General features: G+C 38.5%; 3 protein-coding genes across 9 annotated transcripts in view; all 3 read right to left on the reverse strand.

Moving 5' to 3' along the window:
- Positions 1-1299: 1299 nt before the first annotated feature.
- LOC133848354 (HEAT repeat-containing protein 6) lies at positions 1300-5039 on the reverse strand. The gene has a single exon (XM_062283875.1). It carries the CDS (start codon positions 4908-4910, stop codon positions 1431-1433), a length of 3480 nt encoding a protein of 1159 aa, XP_062139859.1. The 5' UTR covers positions 4911-5039; the 3' UTR covers positions 1300-1430.
- Positions 5040-6531: 1492 nt separating this feature from the next.
- LOC133848367 (monocyte to macrophage differentiation factor) lies at positions 6532-10439 on the reverse strand. 2 transcript variants are annotated; one of them, XM_062283902.1, is made up of 5 exons: positions 10266-10439; positions 8090-8295; positions 7835-8025; positions 7541-7760; positions 6532-7461 (listed from the first exon to the last, which is right to left on the reverse strand). In XM_062283902.1, the coding sequence occupies exons 2-5, from the start codon at positions 8258-8260 to the stop codon at positions 7174-7176; spliced, it is 870 nt and encodes a 289-aa protein (XP_062139886.1). In that variant the 5' UTR covers positions 8261-8295; positions 10266-10439; the 3' UTR covers positions 6532-7173. The 2 variants fall into 2 exon arrangements, with proteins under 2 accessions (XP_062139886.1, XP_062139887.1); XM_062283903.1 differs by lacking the exon at positions 10266-10439 and adding an exon at positions 9451-9523.
- Positions 10440-13784: 3345 nt separating this feature from the next.
- The window catches only part of LOC133848361 (insulin-like growth factor 2 mRNA-binding protein 1), a 37632-nt gene continuing 26748 nt past the window's right edge, over positions 13785-24668 (reverse strand). For all 6 annotated transcript variants that reach the window (XM_062283889.1, XM_062283892.1, XM_062283890.1 and 3 more), the window contains 4 exons: positions 23953-24327; positions 23176-23884; positions 22318-22473; positions 13785-22240 (listed from right to left, as the gene is read on the reverse strand). In XM_062283889.1, the coding sequence (XP_062139873.1) occupies positions 21818-22240; positions 22318-22473; positions 23176-23884; positions 23953-24327 (1663 nt within the window). In that variant the 3' untranslated portion in view covers positions 13785-21817. The remainder of the gene's footprint in view (positions 22241-22317; positions 22474-23175; positions 23885-23952; positions 24328-24668) is intronic.

A 24668-nucleotide genomic window follows, 5' to 3' on the forward strand; every position in this document is an offset into this window, starting at 1 on the left:
AATTTAATTTAGCCTTAGAAAAACAAACAAACAAAAATAGTTCCAAGATGATCGAGGAGTGGAAAAAGTGATTTCTCTGGACACCAAAAGCTGGACTAGATTGCAGTTCAGTTCGACCTCTTCTGTGTCTGCTCCTTTTTGGATTTCTATCTTTAATAATAATAATATGATTGTACATACTTTGTAACCTTGATTATATGTTTTATAACTAGTTTAATTATATTCAAAAACAAAAGTAACGCCTTTGTTGCTATTTAGTGCAACGAATGCGTTGCTTCATTTTCAATTTCGTCAATGATTGCTGTTTATACACTATTAATATATCTTGTATTCTATCTACTTTAATTTATATAAATAATATACATTAATAAATAATATCAACATTTTATATTTGGCCTATTTTCGTCAAAGGACATCTTTATTGTAGCCATAACTCGGCAGGATCTGAAGGGATTTCGAAAGGATCTGCATTTTTGTGTTCACACGTGTTAAAACTATCGATTGGCATTCAAGGATTTGCAGGATCAAACAAAAAAAATTATCGAAAATTTCTACAAGGGGGTACCACATAAAAATAGTCAAAAATTCATAATTTCCACTGTAACTCCGTCATTTCAAGGACGACTCGGATGTCCTTTGGCACATTGGTAGCTCTATTCAATACAAATAGATTGACAAATTAAAAAGGACGAAAATCCTTACAGGACCCAAGATAAAAGGAACTTTTTGTATACAGAAAAAAGCATATATCTCAGCCATATCCGGTCGGATCCTTGCAAATCCTGTGTCAAACGATGAGTCTTTGGAAGACCTATCATAATGCCAAAGGACATTCAAATTGTCCTTGTGGTTCTCGAGTTATCCTGGAATTTTATATTCTGGCTCGTTTCTTTCGGTCCTCGGACTGAAAAATTACAAGTGTTGGCTTCTTAGATGACCCCATACTTTCTGAATGCCAATCGATAGAATTCGCTTTCACGAATCGAATGCAACGAGTCCTGTCAAAATGCGTAAGGATATGGCCGAGCTAGGATCATTTTTCTAATTCTTAAATGGTACAGCAGGGAGCAGCAAATAATTTTTGGAGCATACTTTTAGGGTGCAGCAAACTAAATACTAGTTATCGCAACATACCATAGATGGCGCTAGCAAGTGACTTTCTGTACATCTGCTTGCTGTTGATTTCTGTTCGCCTGGTATTTCACTGGCTGACTGGGAACTTTTTGTCATCCGCAGATGTTTTATTTTTTGTATTGCGGAATTATTGTGAATACAATCAAATGAAAACAAAAGTTTCTGTTAAATTGTAATATTATTTATTAATATAAATATTTAAAGCACAAAGTGCATTTAGTGAGTTACAAAATTGCATTCGTATGACAAAAGTAAAGGCCATAAACTGGTGAGGATTATGTAGATGCGATCGGGGGCTAACTCTCGAGACGCAGTGCAGCAACGAGGAATGTGAGTGCGTTGCGCTGTTCCCCAGTCAGCGCATTGGCAGCAAAGCGCTGCTGCAGCATGGATCCGCAATTGAAGAGCGCCGTCGCCTGCTCGGGCAGAATGCGATAGGCGACACGTCGCCAGGTGCCACTGATTGCCTCCAGCTGGGATTCCATGGCCTGGCGACAGGTGAGCAGATCATCCGGCCGAGCACGCGCCAACATATGCGCCATGGCCAGGCACAGCTGCTGCTGCAGTCCATCCCGATGATTGTACTCGACGAATGTGTCGAGCGCATTGGATCGCTCGGTGGCCGCCACTAGAGCGGCCCACATGCCAGCATAGTGCTGGCCAAAGTCCGCACGATGCTCGATCTGCAGGAGAACAGCGGTGGCATTGATGCGCACCTTGAAGTTGGCATGCTGCACAATCAGTTGGCCGAGCGTGGTGAAGAGTGTGCCCGCCAAGCTGCCGCTCGAGGCGAACAGCGAACGATTGCGCACCAGATTGCCCAGCGCATAGCAGGCATTCCACTTGACCTTGGCGCTGCCAGCGGCGCGCACACAATCCAGCAGCTTGCTCATGGCCCGCAGCATCAGCTCGTGCTCGGCGCTGGGCAGCAGCCGGAGCAGATTGCCCAGCGCACGCACCGCATTGGCGCGCACCTTGTCGTGATCGCTGCACGCGGCGACGGCGGCCTCGATCAGTCGCATGAGCAGCGACTGCGAGATGTGCTCCTCCTGCTCCAGTTGAGCGTGAGCGTGATCCTCCTTCTCCTCCTCCTTCTTTTCCTTCTTCTGCTGTGCTGTCTCCTGTTGCTGCTCTATCTCTTGCTCCTCCTCCGCTTCCTCTTCCTGCAGCTCTACGTCCAGCTCCACTTCCTCCTCCTCCTCCAGCTGCTGTTGCTGCCTCTGCTGTTTTGCCTTCTCCTCCTGCCGTTGCTTCTCCTCCTGCCGCTTCTTCGCCTCCAAGCTGGGCGCCACAAGCGCATCGCTGATGTTGCCCAGCGCCCAGGCCGCCTTTATGCGCACCGCCAGCTGCGGATCGCCAATCAGCCGCAGCGCCAGCTCCGCCGCATGCTCCACAAATACCAGATCCGCCCGCAACGTTGGCTGCAGCACATAGACGGCCAAGGCACGCAGCGCCGCTGCACGCACCAAAGGATCCGCGGCATCGTCGCTGCTGCAGCCGAGCAGAAAGGCGAGCAGCGCGTTGCGTTGTGGCTGTGGCAGACGCTCGAAGCTGCAGACGCCCATGTTAGACAGCGCATCGCAGAGGGCGCACTTCAGGGTGGCGCTGTTCGCAGCCAAGTAGGCCACATAGATGGACTGCAGCAGGCGCTGCCAGAAGAGTAGATGTTGCTGCAGCTGCAGCTGTTCCTCCTCCGTCTGCTGTTGCTCCTGCGCCTGGCGCGCCATCTGAAAACCGACGGCGTCCAGGCAACGTGCCCCATACAGACGCACATCCAGCGAGGGATCCGCGAGAGCGGCGCTCAGCACGGCGGCGAGACGGGCGAGATGATCGCGCAGCAGAGCGAAATGTGTGGCCATCGCCAGGATGACCTGCAGACACTCGAGACGCAGCGGCGCCGCGCTGCCCGGACAGTCTAGATAGCGGAGCACCAGTCGCAGCAGCCACGAGTTGCGCGGTATGCTCGGCTGTGTCGCTGGATTGGGCAGCTGCTCCTGTTCCTGTTCCTCTTGCTCCTCCTCCGCCTCCTCCTCGGAATCGCAGAGTTGCTCAAATTCAGGCGCAGCTCGAACGTTGTGTCGTTGTCTCTCCACGACTGCTTTGCGTTCACTTAACGGCAAACCGACGGCGCAGGCAATCTCTTGGGTCAACCGTGTGGTGGCCACCAGCATCTCCATGACGAGCAGTGCCGATACCTTCACGCCAGTGTCCATGTGCCGTGCCAGCTTCTTCACATGCGGCACAAACTCGTAGACGAAACCCATTTGCAGCTGATCGAAGGGCGTCGCCTGCACCAACACCGCCAGACACTTGAGGCACTGCGTCAACACTGGCGGTGCAAACTCTCGCTGCAGTATGCCCGTCAATTGGCCATAGGCAGCGAGCACGCTGCTCGCCAAGCTCAAGGCGAACGGCGTATAATTGCTGGGCGCTGTCGTGTCGTTTGCCTGGCTGAGGAACGGCTTGGAGCCGTAGTAAAGCTGCGCGGCCAGCTGCAGCGCCAAGGCACGACAACGCACATTGCCATCGTTGGCGCCCAGGTGCAGCAGATGATCCGCATCGCCGGCGCTGTTGCTGGGAAACAACGCATGCCAATATCCATAGAGCAGACGTCGCGGCAGCTGTTTGGTCACCGCACCCAGCAGCTGGAGCGCCGCCAAGCGCAGCTTCACCTGGCACTGACGCTGCTGCTTCACGCCCGCCGACTGCGCGCCGGCAGCGTTATCGGAATTGGAATTGGAGTCACCATTGCTGGCCGCTGTTGAGCCCTGCAGCAGCAGCTGCTGCAGTCGCTCCTCCTGCGCTCCTCCACTCGTGGTGGGTTGCACTAGCTCCGTTCGCTGCTTGGCCAGCGAGCGCATCTTACGCGACTTCACACGCCGTCCGGCAGCAGCGTTGCTCTGACTGCTCGCCGCTTGCAACTCGTCCGCATCCTGGCCATAGGCAGCCAACGATTGCTGCGCCGGCTGCACACGATGTGGCAGCTGCAATGTCGCTGACGTATCCATGCGACGCATGTAGCTCAGTGCCAGACCCAGCAGCTCCGGTGCCTGCTGCTGCGCATACTCCGCATGCAGTGCGGCAATCTTCTGCAGCACCAGCAGCGAATGCGCCACGAGTAGCGTCTGTTGCTCCTGCAGTCCGGCAGTTGACAATTGGCTCGCCTGCAGCAGCCAGCTGCCTGCGTAGTGTGCATGCAGCAGTGTGCTGGCCAGCTGACTGCACAGCTGCAACTCCGCCGGCTGCAGTTCCGTTAATGCGCCCAGCACCGCATCCTGGCAGAGCAGCAGCAACAACGCTGCCTCCATGCTGCTGGGCAGCGGTATGGCAGCCAATTGTGGCAGCTGAGCACGCGCTACGCCCACTGGCAGCGCATCCAGCAGTGGCAGTAGACAACGCAACATCTCCACGGCGTTGGTGTTTTGTTGTTGCAGCCGCTGCAGCAGCCAGTCACGCAGCGATTGCGTCTCATCGCCCAGCAGCTGCCGGCGACTGTGGAGTAGCTCATGCAACCACTGCAGCCACAGGCTGATCAGCTGCAATGACTCACCATCGGCATTGGCACTCTTCTGCCCATCCCCGGCGACTTCCGTCAACAGCTGCGTCAGCTGCGCTGCTCGTTGAACGCCATATGGCGGCGTGGGCGTCTGGCTGTCGATGTCGCGCAGAAATTGCAGCTGGCGCTCATGATGCACTTGGTCCGCTGGTCGAGCGCTGCGCAGTCGCGTATTTACTGTCTGTAATAGCGCCTCATAGGCTCGCCTCTCCTTGTCCATATGATGAACACACTTTTTTCTTTGATAAAATTTACTTTTCTTAACGCGGTTTCATTTAACACCAGTGCACTGTCAGCGTGTGACCACTATCAATTAAACTCTTAAATGCCAAAGAATATACCCAAATATACCGCAATATTTGTGTTGCTGTTAATAATTTCCTTGTCGATAAATGCAACAGTCAGTGAATAAACAAAATTATCATAGCTAGGCTACTTTAACATAAAATTTACTTTATTTTAAACAAGTATTGATTAGAATGCAAGTAATTACTTTCAATAATCGGCGCTGTTAATTGTTATCGGTGAAAACAATTTGCTTACAGCATCACGACTAAAATCGTTTCACAGCACTGAACCTAAGCAGTTTCCGCATTCGTTGTGGCGCGATTTTCAAAATCAACACAAACAGCATAGTATTGAATATATCGTAGGAATATGGAGTTTCTTTATTAGGTTTGCAACAAAACTTTTAGTAAAACTAGGTATTGTATATAGTAAGATAATTGGTAAAAATGAATATATATTCTTTGTATAGATTCTTTAAGGTATAACATTGTTTAAGTAGCTGCCGTTACCCGAAATTAACTGCAGTTCTAGAAGCAAGTTAATAGAGTCAATAATATCATCAGTCCAATAATTAAGTAGTATATTTTCCGCAAATGTAAGGAAAAACAGTTTCAACCGGGTTACGTCAGCTAATAGGATGTCAATTAAATATTCATCAACATAACCATATGAAATATGTTTTATATAGAGAAATAGTTGATCATTTCATATGCCTATATGTATATTTTTGTATAATTTCTGCTCAGCACAAATTCATTGTATAATCATTCATCCATATCGGAATCTCGCGAAGCAGCCGTCCAATAAATTCTGTATACAAATGAAAGGTTTTGTTTCGTATTTGTTTTTTCCATCACGAACCAAAGCAATTTGTTAGATCGTATAACATTCATAATCATCGCCATTATCATCATTAGGTCTGCATAATTAATTCCTGAGCATTTGCACAATTAGTAAAGTAACAACTTGCATCGAACATATTCTTGGCTCGTGATTACTTCTACAATTATACATTAATAAAGTATTCATATTTATAAATGTTACATCTCTATAACTAGGTGTATATAATGTTCATTTAGGCGGGCTTCTAGTGTTTGGAAAGGCGTCGAATTACACATCATTACATTTTCTTTTTACACGCTTTTACTCGTTCATTTCATTGTACAATTTATCGAAAGTCTTAGGAAAAAACACATTGCCAAATGTGAGCACGTCATAAGTATTATAAAACTATTACACTATTAAGTAAACTATGGTAATATACAAATATATATATATATACGGTTGGCTTTGGATCAGCATGAATAACTATATCCATTTACCAAATCCAAGTATATGAGCTGAGAATTAATGATTTCCTATTTGTTTTCTGTTTTTTTTGTTTTTGAATCTTTGGCAAGACCGCAGATATTGATCACAAGAAATGTTTATGTCTAATTATTAAAGTCTCCAAATAATCTTTCCTTAAGTTGAGAAAACATTTAATAAAAGTCCAAAGTCTTTTTTGTATACATTTTGAGACTTTTGCTTAGAATTCTACATGAAGTCTAAAGACCTTGCATTTTATTTTTGTGGAATACAGAGTTTTGCTGACTTTTTTTGTAACTCTTTTGAGAAAGAGCAGAAGAAATCGTTTCGACTTTTTCTCGACTTCTTAAAAAGAAAGATTACAAAAAAAAGTAAAGACTTTGGACTAATATTATTACAAAAGTTCTATAGCTACCACTACCCTTGGCTTACAAACTAACAAATTGTCTAATAAACTACAACTAGTTGGTAGATAAATCCGTTTTCTGAATAACTCAAACAACATATACAATACATATAGTACATATATAGAAATAAATTCGATAAATGAAATACACTATATTCTACTTGCATTTGTTCTTTACAAAATTTGGCTAATCTTGGAGTAGTAGTGACGTCTCCTCAACATCGTCATCGTCATCATCGTCATCGTCATGGGTGGCAAGGAAGGAATACAATTCTGACATACGTTGGCTGACTCGAAATATGCTCTAAAATCAATAACCATTGGGCGGGGTATTTGTGGGTGGAGATGGTGGTGGTGGTTTTAACCGTAGTTAAGTACACAATAACGACAACGTCAAAAGAACAAAAAAAAAATGAAGAACAAACCGGAAATTTGTTCCGAGTTTGAGTTGGGAGAGTCACAACGACGAGCTATACTTAGACTAGTTTGTAATTTTGCTGCTGGCGTCACTGGGATATAGGTTAACGAGAATCGCATAGTAATGACAGCCGGCTGCGAGCACCACGAACAGATGCCAAATGGCATGGGCCATGGGAATGAGGCCGTCTGACTTGAAGAACACGATGCCCAAAATGTAGAACGCTCCGCCGTATTTCAACTGGATCATGCCATTGAAATCGTGTCCGGTGAACATCACCACAAGCGCCGGTCCCAATCCCATTACTATATAAAAGAATGTCTCCAGGCACTTGTAACGCTCATGGTAAAGCTGAAGCAGAATGGAGATGGAACAAGTTGAAAGCATGATGATGAATATGAATATGAATTGCAATTATTTTATTATTTACCTGCTGATAGGCAATGCCAATGGCAGCCATCAACCAAATGATCCATTCCATGCAAAAGAGTATGGCCGAATGATTCGTATTCTCGAGCGTCAGCCAAGGAAAATACGAGCCGGCAATAAAGACATAGATCATGGCTCGATCGCAGCGATGCAAGACATTCTTCAGGCCCTGATAAGTGTGCCAGCCAAATGCCGGCCAAGTCTTGTATTGCTTGGGCGGTCTGCCAAAAAGAAGAAAGAAACAAAGAAAGAAATGCAAATATAATTAATGAAAAATACCAGCTGCGTGACTTACTTGTGCTCGGCACAGTAGCAGGAGCAGTGAAAGAATGTGGAGATGGTGAAGAGCATACAGAGCGCAGTGCCATAAACCCAAGAGACCAGATACTGGCCAGCGCTATTGGAGCGTTCAAACAGCTTGATGACCGCAAACACAGCGGGCACTATCCAAATGCCATGCGTAATCACATTCGCCAGCTGTTCGATCTATGTATAAACGAGAACTAAGTGAATTAGGTTTACTTTCTATCGAAATGTGAGGAACACTCACCTCTGTTGGTTGATAGGCACAGCCTGGCTTGGCTTTGGCATTCTTCCATTGAATGTTGCGCAGCTGATGCTTGAGCTTGATGTTCGACTGTATGATGGAGGTCCACACATGCCGGAACAGATGATCCAGGAATGAGTATCGATTTTGTATGTCCTGCACCAAGGTGTTCATCGTATCAGGCGGCGGCGGCCTCCGCACAAGCGAAACTGTTTAACGGGAATGGGCTCGCATTAAATATGCATACTGTGTGATCAATCGATTCCATTCGGCTCGATTCGATTGATTGCTTCAATAAACAAGCCAATGCGAGCAGCTACCTAGTCAACCGTTGATTAAGTAGCTGTCCAAACAGAGCCCGAACCCGTCCGAACCTGAACCTGAACCCTGAATCCAAAACTCGTTGCCCCATTTACGATGAGCAACAAATTGTTTATTGGGCCTGCTGTTTCTCATTTTTATCACTCTTGATTACTTTGATTGGCCGCCTTATCAGCCGAAAGCGCGGGGCGCGCTGTCAATGCGAATCCGGATTAGTTTAGACATTAGATTGCGTATACGCCGCGTAGTCCGCTGCCCGTGCTAAACACTGAGTTTAGTCAGTCTATGCTTTTGCTGCCTCTCGTCTGTCTCTAATCTAAGCACTTAATTGATTTGTTTACAAGTGGTTATATATATAAGCATTGCTATATATAAATACCATCGAAATCATATGGTCGATCGGTTCTTTTGAGTCGCTACCAAAAGTGCGATTAGAGTATTGTGGGTCTAAAGCTGATTAACTAATCTAAAGCAGATTATAGTTTGGGTAAATGCATATTTTCCCCCGGTTCTCCTCAGTTTTTATTTAATGCAGCATTTAGACTTTGTTTTTGCTTATCATTCTGCACTGCTTTACGTGTAAACTAGTAGCAAGCAGTACAATGTGGTAAGCAAGCAGTATTTGCAAAGCAGTGCATCATAAGCAGCCACAGCGCTGCAGCATCTCAATGCACTTTTGAATCTCAAGTTGAGCTCATCCTCCACATTTGTGAAAATAACAGGGTAGTTTTTTTTTAAATAAATTTGCAATTCAGTCGTACAATGACTTTCTTTCAGTCGAGTCTACTTCCCACAATCTTCACAGTCTATAGCAATTTTGATATGCATTCTTGAGACACACACACACACATATAAATACGAGCATGCAAGCAATAAGCATGCAATCAGCATTATTGTTATTGTTGTTGCTGTCTTTGGTTATCAAGCCAACTAGCGCGACTTAATAAAGGCACAAAGTCCAATCGCAGCTAAATGCCTGCAAGCCATGTATCGAGAGTTCAGATTAAATGCACAAACACACACACACACATAGCATCATTCACAAAGGCGCCGCTTGGTCCAAGGTCAGTCGCTTGTCAGTGGCAGTGGCCTCCCATTTAGAATAGTGTTAGACAACAACAACTCTCGGTACTAGCGTGGGCATCACTGGTTGTTCTGCTTTTTCCTCTTTCCCCTTCCTGCTGTTGACGTTGTTTTTGCACTGCTGTCTGCTGCCTTTTGTGTATGTGTTGTTGTACACTTGTAACACAACACACACTGTTAATTCAGAGCTGCACTTGTGTGAGCTGCTCAGTTCGACAAGCAGTCTATGAATTATGCATGCTCACACACCCACAGATATTTCTGTGTGTCTGTCTCTGTGTCTATGTACACTTGTGTAGTGGCTGTTTGCTTATTGACCGGCTGCGCCTGCCTAACATCTGCCACCGAAATGCCGCCCACCCCTAAATTGGAATTCATTTCTTTAACAAGCATGCTAATCTCTATATAAATAGACAGCGCACGTTGTTATTGTTGTTGTTGTTGCTGTTGCTGCAGACAACAAAGGTGGAGCAAAGACGCGGCGAGGCGACACAAAATACGTCACCATTGTTTACATGACAACGCTTGATGATAGCTCTTAATTCAATTTGTTTAGCGGCGTCCACAATATTTGTTATGCCTTCATACACACCCACACATGTATCGAGTTACACCTACACACACCCGCCCACAAACACAATCACAATCACACGAGAACGCTTCCTTCCGCATTTTACACTTGTACTTGTACTTGTTACATATATATGTAACAATCATCATTTAGGAAGCGCGCGCAATTATAATCGGAATTACAAGTTGAATGCATTGAGCTTACTGTATGTTGGCGATGTTACGGACAGCGCTATTTGTTGAGCCTTCCGAGCTCGGTACGTTATGCTGCGACTGTCGTTCTTGCTGTTTTGCTTGCCGTAAATACATTTATGCTTTTATGCTTTCTCCTCGACGCGACTAAGAGAGGCTATCGATGATGGCCATGCACTTCGATAACGATTTAATCAGTGCTCAATATCGTCAATTAACATTACAACTCAACATCACAAGTACCATTACATTACCGATAGTTCAACTATTGCTATCGCATTGTACAGTTGTAACGACCGAAATTCAACTGATTATGTTACACTTAATTCAAACAATTAACTTTGAAATTTGTTGTAATTTAATATCGTAATCAGCATTATCCTTGCGCCTACATTCGCAACACTTGTGTGAGTCAAATGTTAACAGTTTTCACAATTCCCATACAAATTTCCCAAAAGGGAAATGTTACAAATACACTTTTGTGCTGCTGTTAAGATTAACATTACAATGTTGTTATATAACACTATTTATCGATAGCACAGCAATGAGCTTTGCAGTACCGTTTTATCCCATCCCAAGTTGCGCGCCATATTTAAAGACAAGTTTATACGAAAAATCATTTATTGAGTAAATTTCTTTTCGATTTTATTTTCATTTTTTTCACATGTTCACAAAAATTGTAGTTGGGTTTTTTTTTTTTGTTTTTTGGTTTTTTAAACATCTTGTAGCTGCGTTTTTTGTTACTAGCAGATGTTGGGTTAATCAATTTTGAATTTATGCACGAGTTTTTTTCTTTTCTCTTGTTGCATTTTAATTTTGTGTGTAAGCGTGTTGAATTGTTTGTGTTCTAATTACTTTTTTGTTTTGTGTATTGTATTCATGTTGATTTTGTTAGTTTTTCACATTTTGCGCTAGCGTTTAACATTCAATTACACCGAAAAGGAGAAAATTTAGCATACATTAGTTACCATATAGGACTGACTGACCATTTATTTGTAGTATGCTTTATTTTTATTGTTTGTTTAGGTGCAGGTCTTGCAAATAAATTATTACATTTTTTGGGCTTGTGAATATTTGATTTGTTTTTGTTTTTGTTTTTTTTATACTTGTTTTCGTTTTTTGTTTTAAAGTATTTTTTTTCATTAAATTCTTAGTTTGCTTTGAATCTAAACTATGACACAACTGACACCGAGAAAGCTTCCATATGGATTTTAATTTAATTTCTTTGCTTATTTTTTTTTTAGTAATTCATTTTTTTTTTGGTTTCATTAAATTTTTAATGGCAGAAAGTACAAAACATACACTGAGTTGCTTGATATAGTAGTAGGTATGTGTGTGTGTGTGTGTATGTTTGTATAGGAATATACCGTTGTATGTAGTAGTAGTATGTGTGTTTGTTTGTTTGTTTGTATGGAGAAGTGTCCATATAAGATCTGATTCTGATTCTGCATTGGGATTTGCATTTGAAACTGGATCTGCGCTTTTGTTTTTGTTTTTTTGTTTTTTGTTCACGTTCACAATTAAAACAATTATATATGTATGTATTGTATTTAAATATGACATTTTCTCATAAAGTTTTCATTATTATTATTCGTATTTATAATTTCTCATTTCATTTCATTCTTTGTATAGGAAACAACAAAAATGGACGCAAAATTATTGTTATTTGTTAGTTAATATATGTATGTATGTATGTATGTATGTAGTATGCATGTAGTAGTATGTTTAAATCTTCATTTTTTTGCATTAGTTTGCCTTTGTTTTTTATTTTTATCGTTTATTTAACTATATAGGAATATGCAAAACGTACACTTAATATAATTAGTATTGTTACTAGTATATAAATGCAGCTCTAAAACTGGTTTTATGCCATCTTTTTACTTTTTTTTGTTCTTGTTTTTGTTATTTACTTCAATTCGATTTTCTTTGGTTTTTCCCATTTAGTTTTCTTCACCATCATCATCATCATGATGATGATGATCATCTTACTGTCTGTCGCCCATTCAAATACATTTAATAACATTTCTATAGAAATATTCAAAGCTGAGGTAGTTAATTCATTTAATTTTTTTTTTGTTTTTTTTTTGGTTTTTTAATCATATTTTAGTTATTTATCGTATGTATCGTATATATGTAGTATGTATGTATGTATGTCTTCTATATAAATGTACTCGTACTTACACACATTTTTCTTTAAGTGTATTTGATTCTAATGTCAATATTTTCATCTATGTTGTTGTTAAATTCAAGTTTTGCTTTGATTTGATTTGAATTTCTTTTTTGGGCTCGTGGGATAGTTTGGTTCCTATACTATATATATATATATATATAGGAGATACATACAAATCATGCAACATTTTTTATTGACCTTGGTTTTTATTTGATTTTCTTCTTCATTTTTTTCAATACGTTGGCATCATTTGGAGTTTTGATTGCTTGTTCGTTCTTTTAAGTGTCGCAACCGAAGCGAAATGGATTTTGGATTGCATCGAAAAATAAAAACAAACTGAGCTGCTGAACCAAAAAAAAAAAAAACGGGGGAAAAAGAAATAATAATAATAAGAAATCAATACCAATTGAAATAATAAGAACAACAAATTTGTTTTTTTGTTTTTGTTTTTTTTTTTGGTTTTTTTAATAAAATTTTACTGTTTTTTTTGTATGTTTATAATATTTATAGATATTTAGCGCTGTAATGTAGATACAATGTACAATGTAGAGGACAATTTTTAGTCGTCCAGTCCACATTAGCATGTAGAATATTATTATTATTATTTATGTAGATTAATTAATGAACTTAACATTTACATGTAGACGACGACGACGCAAAAAAAAACGTTAAACTACAGAATAGGTACTTTAAAAATAATTAAAGTAAATAAAAATATATATTGTAAGTGTTACTCGCATTATTATAATAATTATCAATATTATTATCATTATCATGGTTTTTTATGCAACTTCTTTTTGTGTTTTGTTTTTGTTTTTTGTTTGTTTGTTTTTGTTATCATATTAAATTATAGATTTCTCTCATCGATTCAATATGTATTTTATATATGTATGTATATATATTTTCTTGTGATTTCCTACGTTGCTCGCCATTTAAAATGCTTTTTCCTCTGATGTGGTGTGTGTGTGTGCGGGGGTGTGTTTAATTAAGGGGTAGGTGAAGGGGGTGAACGGGTCCAATAAACGATTTTAATTATAAACTACTATCACACAGGCAAATCGTTTATTGGAAGTTGTTTTGTTTGTTTTTTTTCAACGGTTTTTTAAGGGTTGTTTTTTCTTTGGGGTGGAGGGGATGGGGTTGTGTGGAATGGGGGAGGGGTGTGTGTAGTGTGTGTGTATCGAAATGGCGTTGGCATCAAATGAACTTTGCAATTTAAGGAATCAAACCAATTTTAAATTATTGAAATATTTATGCATAACGTATTTAAGGGTTATCGAATCATAATTAACATATCGTATATGGGGGAGGCGATGATAGTGTGTGTATTTGTTTTTTTTTTGTGTGTGAAGAATGAATGTATTTTTTTTTTTTTTTTTTGTATTTTATTTGTTTTTGTTTTTGTTTTTTGGGATTTCTTCAAATGCAATAAACATAACGGTAACTAAATATATGTTGTAGCTCAGTCTCCAGTTGATTACCGTATGAATTTATTACAATTCGAAAAAAAAATATATATATAAATGTTTATATACGTATGTATAATATTAATAATTATTAATTTAAATACAGTATTATATATTGTTTCGAATGAAAAAGAAAAATTAAAAAAAAAGAAAGAAATGCAAAATATACATACAAAAAAATGTGTAAAGGCAAAACTGATGTTATTTGTTTTGTTTCATTTTCATTTTCGTTTTCTTTTTGGCGGAAACATGGAGTGTTTCAATTCCATTTCGTTTCGTTGCACACGGTCTTACTGTTATTGTGAATCTCTCGTATCGTAAAATAATTTATTCGCATTTGTTTAGCCAATTATTTATGCTTTTGTTTTTCTTGTAATTTGCTGAAATGTTGATTTGATTTTTGTTGCAATACACATATACTTATATAGGGGGCATGCGAGAGTATGTGTAGATGTATGTGTGTGTGTGTGTGTGTTTACTATAATCGCATATTTGCATGTATGTATGTTGTATGTTGTATGGGCATTTTTTTGCTTGCTTTTGATTTTTTTTTTTATAATTTTTTTTTTGTAATTTTCTTTTTAGTACATGTAAACTCTTAGGGCTGACAATATAGATTTCAGTTATCTGGTTTTTCGTATTTTCTTTAATTTTCATTTTGTTTTGTTTTGTATGCGCTTAAATGCTAAAAATATATATTTGTATGTATGTATATTTAATTCATACCATTTGAATAGTTTTCTCATTGTTGTTGTTGTTTGTTGTAATTGTTATTGTTGTTGTTTTGTTTTGTTTCTCTTATTGTGTTGTTGTTGTTGCTTTGACAACAGTTTCATTTTTTTCGTGACATGCATGTTTCATGCCATGTTTCATGTATTTCATGTTTCAATTTCATTTTAGTACAGTTGTGTCGTATCCGAGGAGTTTTGTTTTAACTGTTATTCTGTTCTGTTCGTTTCGGTTCGGTTCTGTTCTGCTTTAGGTTAACTGATCTGATCTAATCTGTTCTAATCTGTTGCTCTATAACATTGACCTATATCTCTCTCTATGTCCGGTTATTTTTTATATATATTTTTATTTTTGTTTTTGTTCTTGTTTTTATTTCATTTCCATTTCATTCCATTTGATGTGCTGCTGCTGCTGTTTCTGCTTCTGCTCTTTGCTGAACTGACTTGATTGTTTGCGTCCAAATTTTCTTCATATTTTGTTTAAAAAAAAAATAAAAGTATTAAAACTGAACCCCCATTTATTTTATTTTTATTTTCAATTTTCATCTTGACTTTTTACTTGCGTTTTCTTGATTTTCCGGCGCGCTGATTAAGAGTTTTCTTTTGAATACCTTTTGTTCACATATTTTTCCACCTCATATTCAATTTTTGTTTTTTTTTTGTGTTTTTGGTATTAAGTGAGGTGACGGCTTCTTCTTTGCTTAATTGTCTGGGCTATTTGTCTGCTGTTGATTTGCTCGGCTCTTTCAACTTGCTCGGCGTGTCGTTAAGCCTACGTTTAAAACTCGCTTTATATCGTTATCGTTATCGTATTATTGTGATCATCGTTAACTATCGCTAACCATCGTATAAAAAGTGTTTCAACTGTTTCCCTCGTTCTTCCTTCCCCCAACTTTTACACTCGCCTTAACAATTGAACAATTCAAAACAATTTCATTTGTTTCGCCTTCTCTTTTTTAATTTTTGTATTTTTATGAAAATCCCTAAATTCTTTGTTTTTTTTTTTGTTTTTGTTTTGTTTTTCTCACTTTATATAATCGAAGACACACAAAAAAAAACCGAAAACAAAAAGAAAAATAAATATTGATTTGTACTCACGATGTTTGTACCGCTAAAAACGTTATGTAAATATGTAAATATATGTATATAAAAAAATATGCCCTTTTAAAAAGTATACTCCTGCCTCCCATACCTCTTTCTCTCTCTCTCTCTCTCTTTGCCTTTCTGCAACGTTTCTCCCTTCGTTCGCCTTTCTCTTATAATTTTCGCCTTTATCATATTTGTTTTTCATTTCTTAAAAATTTCTTGTTTTAAATCGATTATTTTTATCTTTCAAAGAGTATAAATTTTCATTATTTTTATAGGTTTACGTTAAGAAATTATATGAAAAAAATTTATATATATATATGAATAAATTAAATAGTAATTTGTAATAGCAAAGCAATTGTTGTAGTTCTTGTTCTTGTTGTGGTAGTTGTTGTTGTTGTTCTAGTTTTTGCTGTCAAATCAAATGTCAAAGTACTTTGAAGTCTGGTGTGTGTGTGTGTTTGGGTGTGTGTGTGTGTGTGTGTGTGTATGTATATCCAAAGCATTTTTATAAAATTAAAATAAATTTTTTTTTTTTAAGATTTTGTCATTTTTTTTTTGTTTTGTTTTTGTTTTGTTTTAGTAATAGTTTAAATAGTTGTTAAATTTTAAAACGAGTTTATCACACCTTAAACGTTATCAGTACTTGGCACAACTTACAACACAAAAAAGTACTTTTAGAAAAATTAAATTTTAACTTTGCTTCGCTTCGCTTCGTTTTCGCTCAAGTTCGTTCCTTGCTCCTTTTTGCTGTCCTTCATTCCATGTTTGTTTGTTTGTTTGTTTGTGTGCAAAATTAAAAAACCCGATCGTCCTCTGTCGTTGTCTCTGTCTCTGTGTGTGTTCGTGAATGTGTGTGTGTGTGTGTGTAGTTCAAATAATGGCCAAAAATATACATAGATATTGAGAAGGTTGGGTAAATGATAGAAGAATGCAATTTGAATCAAGTTCAGAATTGATAAGCCATGTTCCTGAGCTATCGATAACCGCCTGTCAATCTGCCTATCGATTGTGGCCGATCGTTGCCACCTGGTTCAGAGTTGTCCCCCCCTCACATCCTTTCGTCTGCCTCTGCCTCAACCTCAACCTCAAGTTAAAATTTAATTTTCTTCTACCCTTTCTTTTTCTCTTTTATCCACATTTGCTGCTCCGGCTTCTTCGCCTACTTCTCTCCCTTTCTTCTTTATTTCTGTCGCTCCGCCTGCGTTTCAATAACGATATAAGAATATACAAGAATCTTAACTTTAAAAAAAAAAAAATTTCTTTCTCATTTAATTCGTATGCTTTTTCATTTTGGGCAAATGATGAAGAGATTTTGAGTGCCAGCAGTTCTTCATGAAGAACTCCCAGCAGATTTTATAGAGATTGACCGAGACAGACTGAAGACAACAAATCTGAAATTTTTGGAGAACATTTTCGAAGGATCGAGATTTTTTTTTTCCTATTCACCAAAGCAAATAATCTTACGTACTTTGAGCAATTAAACAAAGAAAAAAAAAAAAAAAAAAACTAAGGAATAGTCAATCCCTCAATGTGCTGACAAAAGATGAATGAAAATTGTCGTTGTTCAATCTTCTTCTTTTGCCACACGGACATTCGGACATGCTTGCTGATAATAATGATAATACACCTTCGACTCTATGTAGTAGTAGACCAACGAAGAACAATCACAAAGACAATCTTTGAAACATATCTTCCATATTATTATATCATAATTACTCAATCACACGCATCGCCAGAGATCGTAACTCTCTCTCTCTATCTCTCGCTCTCTCTGTCTCTGGGATTAGTATAATCTTATACTTATATATAATCAACATAAAATAGCCTCTAAATACTAAAAAATAATTTCTTTGCTGCTCTCTCGTTCTACCTCGCTATCACTATCTCTATCTATCTCTCGCTGTCGTTTTCAACGCGCACGCTCTTCACTCACTGTGGTCTCTTTTTCTCATTCTCATTCTCTTTCTCTATCTCTTTCTTTTTTTCCTTTTTGTCTTCATCGTTTCGTTTATGATTATTATTTATGTATAATATATGTTCCTTAATAGTTTGTTTTGGTAAACCCCCCTTAAACAGAGCAATTTAGTTAGTTAACTCAACCACGTTGCTCCTCGCTCGCTTTCTTTCTCTATTCTTTCTCTCTCACTCTATTCTTGCCTTCTACTTTTACTTTCTCTTGCTTCAGCATTTGGAATTTTATGCAAAATAAAAACAATGCAAGTTCAAAAACATTGCCAATGTTTTTGCTAGATTACATTTTTGGAATTTTTTATAAAAATTCGTTTTACTCTTTTTTTTTTTTGTTTTGTTTGTGTCGATTTTTGTTTGGATTTTTTTTTTTCATTTCGTATATATATAAATAAAATGCTTAGGCATTGTCACCAAGAAGCATGCATATCATCGCATCATCGTATAGTATAGGTCATTTAATAGGTCTGTCTATATAGTATATATATATGTATATATATATATAAGGTATATGCTCTTTGTATTGACAACTTTGGACATTTGTTTTCCTCTCCCTCTTTTGTTTTGTATTTCACCCCCCCGCGACAAATGATTAAAAATTATATACATATATAATATATATATACACATATGTATATATAGAATATGTATGCATTTATGTTTGAGGAACAACAAAAGAAAACATCGTTTATCATATGTATAACAATAACAAGTTACGCTTTTTGGAATTTCCAACACATATACACATACACATATATCATATATATAAATATTGTATATATATACACACATATACATATATATGCCCCTATGTACTATACACCACCTGGCTTACATACACATAATATATATAGGAAATACCAAAACTTTAACAATTTCTCTCTTCAGCTTGCGATGTGAGTTCTTCTTCTTCTGGCTGTTCTGGTTCTTCTTCTTGTTGTTGTCTGTTTCTGGGTCGAGTCTGTTGTTGTTGTTTGTTGTTGATGGAACTGTTTACCCTTTATATATATATTATATATATATTCTGTTATACCTGCGCGTCCGATCTTCACTTTGTGTGCTATGCTTTTCTCGCTTGATTTATTGATATGCCTTTTTTTTAGTTGTTGTTGTTGTTGTTCCTAGTTCTTTTTTGTTGTAGTTACTGTATTGTTGTAGTAGTTGTTGTTGTTGTTGTTTTTAGTTTGTTGTCCTTCAGGTTGTTTACATTTTGTTTTTCTTTTCTTTTACTTAAAAACTATCATAATTATCATTATGATTCTTTTTTATTTTTATGAATTTCCTTCTTCATTTAGTTGTAGATTTTGTTTTCATTTGTTTTTCTTTTTCTTTTTGTTTTATGTTGTTTCGCTTTAGCTCACACTTTACATATTCGTTAGGTTTTAACATTTGTTTTTTGTTTTCTTTTCTTTTTTTTTTAGTTTTGTTTTGTTTTGTTGGTTTTGTCATAGAAGATAATGCACTTACATTGAGGTATTTTAATTACTTGTTCAATCTTCATCAATAGATCTTTTACACATGTGTTTATCGTATCGTAGTATCGTATTGTTTGTATGTCATCAAAATATCTTTGTCCTAAACTGCCCTAAAAAAGCCTATCTTCATTTTTTGTTCTCTTGTTCTGCTGTTCTTTCTGAATTGGATTGTTTTTGATTTTGTTTTTGTTTTCTACCCGAAAGTTCAAATTTGCTTTTTATTTTCATTTTTGCATTTTTGCATTTTTTTTGTGGCCGAAATGTTGATTTTTTATGGTTGTGGTATAACAGTTGCAAGTGTTATACGAACTGTACTATTTCTACGACTAACTAAAGTAAGGCAAAAAAGAAACAAAAAAGCAAAATAATTAAATGTATGCATGTATTGTATATAACTCTATAATCGTATGTAATATGTATGTATGTATTTATAAAACAAACAAAATAAATGTGTTATAATTATTAAAAAAAAAAAATTAACTCTTCACGTTAAACTCTATATATATATTGGTAACAAAATTGGGCTATTGTCTTGGTATTGATTGGTTTTGTTGTTGCTTGTTTGATTGTTTGTTGCTCCGATTCAGTTACTTCAGTTTCGCTATGGATATATGTATATAAAAAACTGTTATACACTAGTTGAGAAACTAAGTAAGGTAGTTGAGTGTGTTGTGTAGTGGTGTGTGTGTGTGTGTGTGTGTATAGTAGTGAATTATAACAGTTTCGTTTTGCCTATATGTAACACTTGTCGCTCGCTTTGACTCGTTATATAAAAAAATTAACATTTCAGCACCGTTATTTTTGTTTTCGTTTCAAGGCAAACACATTACAATGCTCTCTTTCTCTCTCTCGCTTCATTCCTTCTCTATCTCTCTCTCTCTCTCTGACTTTCTACTACTCAAACAATATAACAATTCTTCTTCTCGCAGGAAATCTCAATTCTCGAAAACTATTATACAGCTCTGTACACTTAAGATTGCTTGATTGGCATTAGGTTTGAGAGACACAACTTAACTAGGAATATATATTGTATATATATACTCGGGGTGTTTGTTTCTGTGTGTGTATGTGAGAGTCGAGTACTGTTATACGGTTATAAAAAACTGCTGCTGCTTCTTCTTCTTCTGCTTACCGAGTACAGCATACACATAATATATATATACGTAAACTCCCTATTTTGTTTTTGTTTCGACCTTCTAAATTTGTATTCCTTCTTATGTGTTTTATGTAAGATTATTTTCATTATGATTTTGTTTGTTGTTTGATGTTTTGTTAAGTTTTTGTTTACACTTGGTTGTGTTGTTGGTTTAGTTTTTAGTAATTGTTGTTGTCGAGGTGGGCTGTAATTTGACACCTGCTTAAAATTTCGCTTCGTTTCGTTTCGTTTCTTTGTTTTGTTGTTTGTTTAGTTTTGTAGTTGTTGTTGTTGTTGTTGAATACACGACAAAATATAATAGATAATATGATAGATAGATTGTAGTTGTAGATAGTAGTAATAGTAGTAGTAGTAGAGTAATAATTCTAATTATATAAACAAAACATACAGTGTTTTTTTTTCTTCTTTTTTTCTTTCTTTCCTTTCAGTTGTCCTCCTCTCATCTTTTTCTTTTTCTTTCTCTTTTTTTCATTTCGTTTCCAAAATTTGTTCCATATTATAACAAACAAAAAATTAAAAGAAACATTAAAAAACACACACACAAACCAACGGATTGGTTGTTGCTTTTCATTTCGCTTTTTCCACTTTGTTGTTGTTGTTGATGTTGTTGCTGTGTTTTGTTGTTGTTGTTGTTATTCTTTCTTTCTTTCTTTTCACTTAATGTACGCTTACTAAAAGAGTTTTAATAAAAAAATAAAATTCATAAAAAATTTAATTTTATATTTCTATATATAAAAAACGAATTTTCTGCATTTTACGGCTTAATTTTTGTATTTGTTTTTTGTAGATTTTTGTATATTTTTTTTGTTGTAGTTGTTGTTGTTTGTTGTTTTCATATTTTCCTTTCATTTTGTAGTGTTTTGAAGTTTTCCAAATATTTGTTGTTGTTGTTGTTGTTGCTGCGGGGGCTGCTCTACAGCTTCAAAATTTGTTGTTGTTGTTGTTGTGGTTTTCCAGTTACTCTTCGTTCGTTTTCTGCCGGCATTCTTGTAGTTTTCCTCAACTCTAGCTGAATAAATAAACAGGGTTGCATGTGTGCGTGTGTGTTGGTGTGTGTCTGTGTTTGTGATGATAATTGATAGTTGTGTGGATCAAACGCTAACGCCAAGCCAGACTCCTCTCAGTTATGCGCAACTGTCATACGGCAATAGTTAAACTGTTATACACATGCTGTTACTTGTTGTTTTTGTTGTTGTGTTGACACTGCAGACTTTGAGGAAGCATCTTGGTTGCTGCTGTTGTTGTTGATATTGTTTTTGTTGTTGAAAGAGATGAATGCAAAAAATGAAATTGGCTTGACATATCCGAATGTGAGTTGACATTGAATTAGTTGTAGCTATTGCAACTGTTATAATTATTATTATTATTGTTTTAATTATTGTAAATATTGTTGTTGTTGTTGTTATTGTAGTAGTTGTTGCTGCTGCTGTTGTAGTTACAGTTGTTGTTGTTGGGTTGCTCCATCTGCTTGGCCCACTCCCCCTCTAACCCCGGCAACAGTTGCTGCTGCTGCTTACTGCTGTGAGCTCGCCAGCTGCTGCTGTGCGGCTGCTGGCGCGGCATTGCCGGGAGGTGGCGATGGCTGCTGCGGTTGTTGCTGCTGCTGCTGCTGCTGCTGCAATTGATGTGAAGACGCTGTCGACGACGCCTGCTGCTGCTGATGATGCGCAGGTGGCGCCGACGACGACGCCGCCGACGATTGATGATGCGATTGCAGCGGCAGCGGCTGCTGCTGCGACGGCGACTGTTGCTGTTGTTGTTGTGGCTGTTGTTGCTGTTGCTGCTGCTGCTGTTGAGTCCCACTTGGTGAGGCACCGGCTAAGGTCTGTTGTTGTTGTTGCTGTTGCAATTGTTGTTCTTTGGCAGCTTTCTGTTTTTTGGTCACTGGAGGTGGATTCGTCGATAGCATCATGGCGCGAATTCGACGCTGTGCGGACTGAAAAGTGAGAGTTAAATCAATTAGTAGTGATGATGATATTTAAATAAATCAAAGTAGAGCTCTTAACAACTCACCTGAACGCTGTAGAATGCTCCAATAATGTGTACAGGTGTTTCCTCATCGCCGCCAGAAGGTGGCGCCAGCGCATGCTCTGGCAGCTTAATGACGCTACCCGTGACACGTTGCAGCTCACGCACATTTTGACCGCCCTTGCCAATAATGCGTCCAACCTAAGGGGAGACAAATGTGAAGGCGAATCAGTAAAGATTGTCGATTCGAATCGATAGCACTGCATTCGTTGTAATATCGATAGTAATTGAGATAGTATTAGCGAGTGTTTCAGATAGTATCGATATTTGCAATATTACCAATAGTAATTCAGACAGTATTCGTGATATTATCGATATTATTAGCGAAAGTGTTCGCGATAGTATCAATAGTAATTGAGATAGTATAAGCGATACAATCGATAGTAATTGAGATAATATAAACGATACAATCGATAGTAAGTGAACGTATCGGTAGTAATTCAGATAGTATTAGCGATAGTATTCGTGATATTATCGAAAGTGATTGAGATAGTATAAGCTTTAGTATCGATAACAATTGAGATAGTATAGTATCAATAGAAATATATATAGTATTCGTGTGATAGTACCGATAGTGATTGAGATAGTATTTTCAATATTACCGAAAAAGATTAGGATAGTATAAGCTATAGTTATCGGTAGTAAGTGAGATAGTATCAATAGAAATGAAGATAGTATTCGTGAAAGTATCGATAGTAATTAATCGATATAGTACTAGATATAGTATCAGCAATAATATCGTTTGTAATTGTAAATTAACAACTTTTTCAGCTTTCTCAATTTCGAGTAGCATTACTTGCATAAGCAAGAGTATAAAGTATAAAGTTGAAGAGTTCTACACACCTGGGAGCTGGCAACAAGAAGCTCGACAGTTAGGCGAACATCATCGGTGCCGCACATGAAGCCCTCCTCGCGCATCTTTTCGAATATCATGTATTGCGCCTTCCACTGACCCTCCGGTGTCCCAACAATCGTCACCTTGCGCTCCGTTTGTTGGTCCAGCGGCTTGTCGGCATCGAGGGGCGCAATTTTGAGGGATGCACTCGAGAAACGCATAATGCTGCGTATGTGGGAGCCCTTGGTGCCAATGATGGCGCCAACAGCGTTATTCGGTATATAGAGATAGGTGGTCTCCTGCATGTCGTTGGGGAACGCCGGCGGCACCACACTGGCCGGTGTCTTGGACATGGCAAAGCCTTGACACGAGGGGAACGGCATGCTCGTGTTGAAGACCATGCCATTGCCCGGTGTCGACATCATTGCCATGGGATGCAGGCCGGGGAACATGAGGCTCTGTGGAGCCATGGCCTGCAGATCGTTTTCATAGCTTTGGCGCAGTTTGGTACTGATTTGGTTTTCCGCTCTCGACATGTTCTCAATCAATCCCTTCACCGTGATGATGCGCTCCAGATTGTAGCTGTTGATGTCGTTGATCGAGCTAACGGTGATCTTTGTGTCCGTGTCCTGCATGATACGTTTAATAGTGTTGCCGCTCTTGCCGATAATGCGACCAATCAGATTATTATGGGCAAGGATCTTCAAGCAGATCTCACTGAAAGAAAGACACGCAAAAATTAATATCATATAACGAATCGCATCACATTCCAAACTCTAACTTACCCCTTATTCGTGGAGAGCGCCTCCTGTTGCATCACCTCCAAGATGCGCTTGCAGGCATTGGTGCAGTTCTCCGGATTGCCATAGATCGTGATGGACTTCTCGAGGGAGCCAACGTTCTCCTTGCGATGCACATCGACACGGGCGCGACTCTGTTGTGTAATGGTGCGAATGGTGGTGCCCTGACGTCCAATGATCGCACCAACCATCTCGCTCTGTACGAGAATGCGCAGCGGGAAGTCCGCCTGGCGTCCGGGTCCCGGCATTCCCGGATACGGATTGCGCTGATTGCGTTGGCTGCGACGTTGATTCTTATCCAATTGCTCCGCATGCAGTTTACTGCCCTCAAATTCGACGCCGTTCAAACCACCAGCAGCTCTATACGAATAATTACGGAATAATACATTGATGATATTATATTAAATGATTTATCGATTTATCGAACAAATATACATTGTACATGTGTGTAGGTGTGTGTGCGTGTGTGTGTGCAAGTCGATCGAGAAGGAGGAGAGAGATATGTATAGAGCCAGAGAGAGGTAGAGAGAGAGAGAGAGAGAGCACATTGAGATCGGTGGATTCAGACATTGTTACACAACAACAAGCAGAAATAAATCGTGTATATAGTTTTCTTTTTATTTGTATTTTTGGGTGGATTAGGGTTGTCGCTGTCTCGAAACAAACGCCCTAAAATTAAATATATAAAAGTCAACACACAA

Source organism: Drosophila sulfurigaster, chromosome X (genome assembly GCF_023558435.1).
Source record: "Drosophila sulfurigaster albostrigata strain 15112-1811.04 chromosome X, ASM2355843v2, whole genome shotgun sequence".
Classification (NCBI taxonomy): Eukaryota; Metazoa; Arthropoda; class Insecta; order Diptera; family Drosophilidae; genus Drosophila; species Drosophila sulfurigaster.